This window comes from Elephas maximus, chromosome 20, assembly GCF_024166365.1.
Source record: "Elephas maximus indicus isolate mEleMax1 chromosome 20, mEleMax1 primary haplotype, whole genome shotgun sequence".
In the NCBI taxonomy this organism is placed as follows: domain Eukaryota; kingdom Metazoa; phylum Chordata; class Mammalia; order Proboscidea; family Elephantidae; genus Elephas; species Elephas maximus.
Window position 1 is genome coordinate 81,161,463 of NC_064838.1, and position 4,175 is coordinate 81,165,637.

The window sequence follows — 4,175 nt, forward strand, 5'->3', positions numbered from 1 at the left end:
GTGTCAAAATTGACTTGATGGCAATGAATTTTTATACAATCCTTAAATCTCATTTTATATATTCATAAATACAAAAAACTAGACTCAAGACCTTAAATAAAATTCAGTTCAATAGTTTTTCTTAAGAAAATTAAAAAAAAAATGGTTATCATGTTTTAAAATTTTGGTTTAGCATTTATTACTTAATAAACACATAGATTCTGTAAGAGACATTTTTCCAGTCTTAGCAAAGGATAGTTGACTAAGCTTCCTGTATCGTTACTATGTTTATTTATTTATTTTTTTTTTAATTTCCAGGACTGACTTTTAGATTTCAATAAACTGAAGCCATGTTACTCTCAGAGAGAAATAGAAGCACAGCCACGTTCACCCGTTTGGGCTTCTCAGATTGCCCAGAACTGCAGACACTCTTCCTGGTATTTCTGGCCATCTACAGTCTCACTGTTGTAGGGAATCTTGGGATGATTGTAATCATCAAAATTAACCCCAAACTTCACATCCCCATGTACTTTTTCCTCAGCCACCTCTCATTTGTGGATTTCTGCTATTCCTCAATCATTGCTTCCAAACTGCTGGGGAACCTAGTTGCAGAAGACAGAAGCATTTCATTTTTAGGATGTATAGTACAATTCCTTTTCTTTTGTACCTTTGTGGTGACTGAAATCTTTTTATTAGCTTTAATGGCCTATGACCGTTTTGTGGCCAGTTGCAACCCTCTACTCTACACAGTTGCCATGTCGCAGAGACTCTGTGCTATGCTGGTGGCAGGATCATATACATGGGGAGTAGGGTGTTCCTTGATACTCGCATGCTCTGCTTTGAAATTATCTTTTCGTGGTTCCAACACAATCAATCACTTCTTCTGTGAGTTCTCCTCGCTTCTCTCCCTTTCTTGCTCTGATACTTCTCTCAGCCAGTTGCTGGTTTTCATCTTTGCTACATTTAATATGGTGAGTACATTACTCATCATTCTCACTTCTTATGTGTTTATTGTTGTCACCATCTTGAAAATGAGTTCAGCCAGTGGACGTCATAAGGCATTCCCTACCTGTGCCTCTCATCTGACTGCCATCGCCATCTTCCATGGCACCATCCTCTTCCTCTACTGTGTGCCCAACTCCAAAAACTCCAGGCACACGGTCAAAGTTGCCTCTGTGTTTTACACAGTGGTGATCCCCATGTTGAATCCCTTGATCTACAGTCTGAGGAATAAGGATGTCAAGAATACAGTCAGCAAAATAATGGACACTAGAGTCTTTTCTCATTGAGCATATTATTTTAGTAGAATTTGTCCCTAACCTTTAAATAAAGTGTGTCCAAAAAGGCCATTTTAGAAGATACATTTAAGATTAATACTTAATTTTGCACAATGGCAAGTATGTGGATATTGTTTCAAAAAGACTAAATTTGGCTTTGTCTCTTCATTGCAGGAAAAGTTCAGCATCTCTCATTTTTAGTTTTAAACCTATGCAAATTGTGAGAACATTAACTGGGTCATAATCTGATAGTGAGGAACAAAAGATAATATAGATATGTGGGGCACCTTGCATAATCTGAATAAACATTAATTTCATCCCACTTTCTCATTAAGTACTTGGAATATAGTAGTTTCTCAGTAAACACACATTTTTTTGATGACATATCTACAAATGGCAGTAAAGGTAAAACATAGGCTTTGTCCTTAAGGAATACATAATTTGGTGGTATTCCTGGCGCAATAAAGAACGGGGCTGTTTTCTAGGCAGGCTAGAAGAAATATCTTAAAAGGTTTGAGCAAGGAACAGTTCAAATCCATTTAGAGACATTAGAAATAATCTTCATAAAAGAGGTATTATTTGAAGTTGGCCTGGAGAATGGGCAGGATTTTAGGAGACACATTTCAGCGAAGAAGGCATTTTATTCAGGAAAGACTGAAATAAACAAACTCAAGGAAATAAAAATGTAACACTGAGTCAATCAATTATTATCGAGTGAATACTGTGTAATGTATGTGTGTGCTTGCACCCGTGTGTTCTTGTGTAGTATGTTATATTCAGGTTATTTTGGCATGACTGCAAAGTTGAATAAATTATACCCTGACCGTGTTTTCAAAAGAGCTCCGGTGTGACAGAATGATAAGTTTGATAGGCTGCACCACAGGCTTAGAAATGGATCTCAGAAAACCATTATATGCAAAAAGTAGCAACATCAAGTGCCTGCTCTATTTGTTTGTCAATTAGTTTGCCCACCCAGGCATCGCGAATGTTATGTATAATTTATTTATCTATTTTTGGAACATGGGCATAATTACTGAATCCTGCTCAACAGAACTCTCAATTTGACCAATTCGCCAGTGCAGCCTACGTTTGTGAATTACTTTGGCTAACAGAGGTGGCAAAAGACATTGGAGCAAATTACAAACCTTTGAGAGATTTCAGGATTTTACACCCACTGTTGAAACCTGGGAAGCTGCCATATGAACAAACACAGATTAGAATATTGAGTAATGAGAGAAAAATAACCCAGTTGCCCACTCCTTCCATTATACTCTCTGACACTTAGCCCACCACCAGATTCAAGGGTGAGAAACTCTTGTCAGCTGACCTGCCAATTGATCTCATAGACCTAAGTAAGCTGAGCCCATATCAGCCAAGCATAGACCAGATCAGCAGAACTGCCCACCTGACCTGTACAATAGTGAGCAGTAATAATGATTGTTGTTTTAAAAAATACATTTTTGCATGTTTTCTTTGTATAGTTGGTAGAGTCACTCACTTTCTCAGGTTCTGGCAAGGTTACCAAAAACATATTCCCATGGTTTATCATATGACAATTTAGGGTATTGGTTATTCTTCCACTTAGAGACCCCTTGCTTAAGACAATGCAATTAAAACATTCAGAAAATATTAAAATATTATAATTTCATTGACAATTGCTAATATAATACTTTATAAAATGGAATTATCCTGTATGCTTTAGATTCATTTACATCAACGGCTCGGAGATTCACATTGAGATTATTCAATTCATGGATTGTGATCATGACATGAATCTCATTCAAAATTTCAAATTTAAATCAACCTTTAAGCACACTTCCCATCTCTTTAAGATAAATACATAAACAACATAATTTTGTCGTGTTTTGCCTACAAGATTTAAGGAATCACTGCCAGTTATGTTTTTTTTTTTTTTCCTCTCATTCTTTTAGAATTTTGCTATCATTAGACTCTCTTTCTCAGGAGACATGCATTCAGTAACAATAGTTTGTGCTAGTAAACAAATACTGTCATTTACTATATATCAGAATCCAACACAGCATCATATGGGTTAAAACATGTGTCTAATACCAATCATTTCCATGGAAAGAAATCTGCATAAACAAAGACAAAGCCATTTTCTTCCTAGAATGCACTGTGCAGTTCTATTTGTTTTGTAATTATGCAAACACTGAGGTCATCCTGCTGGCCGTGATGGCCTACAACTGATTTGAGACCACCTGCAACATACTGCTGTGCATGGTCAACATGTCCCAGATACTCTGTGAAGAGCTGTTGCCTGGCTAATACCTCTGAGGAGCCATATGTTCTCTGATTTGCATGTGTTTAGCTCTTGAGATCCTGTCCTAGCTCTCAAACATGAGTAAACACTACTTCTGCAATCAAACCCTTTTCTTATCACTTGCTTGATCTGCTGTCTCTGTGAATGAACTGCCCTTGGACATTTTCAATTCCAACTCATAGCCACCCTATAGAACAGAGTAGAACTGCCCCATAGAGTTTCCATGGAGGATCTGGTGGATTCCAAAGGCCAACCTTTCAGTTAGCAGCCGTAGCTCTTAACCATTATGCTACCAGGGTTTCCATTGTACATTGTGGCTGCTGTCAATGAGATCATCACTATCATTGCCATCCTTATCTTCTACTTGTTTATTCTCATCACCATCTCAAGGATGTGCTCTGCAAAGGGAAGACATAAAGCCTTTCCCACCTGTGCCTCCCACCTCACAGCCATCATTGTCTTCCATGGAACAATACTTTCATTCATTTCAGGCCCAACTCTGGCAGCAGTCTGGACACTGACACGGAGGCCACGGCGTACCATACTGTAGTGATAACCACGTTGAAGCCCCTGACTATAGCCTGAGAAACAAGTATGTGAAAAAAGCTGTCAAGAAAATGGTGGATTTCAACTTACTT

General features: G+C 37.8%; 1 protein-coding gene across 1 annotated transcript; it reads left to right on the forward strand.

Moving 5' to 3' along the window:
- The first annotated feature begins 329 nt into the window (after window positions 1–329).
- Window positions 330–1,268, forward strand: LOC126064185 (olfactory receptor 5D18-like). Its single transcript, XM_049862926.1, has one exon. It carries the CDS (start codon window positions 330–332, stop codon window positions 1,266–1,268), a length of 939 nt encoding a protein of 312 aa, XP_049718883.1.
- The last annotated feature ends 2,907 nt before the right edge of the window (window positions 1,269–4,175 follow it).

Bases quoted from the DNA above. Each gene is read 5' to 3' on its own strand.
- LOC126064185 (XM_049862926.1), top strand. From the start codon at position 330: ATGTTACTCTCAGAGAGAAATAGAAGCACAGCCACGTTCACCCGTTTG.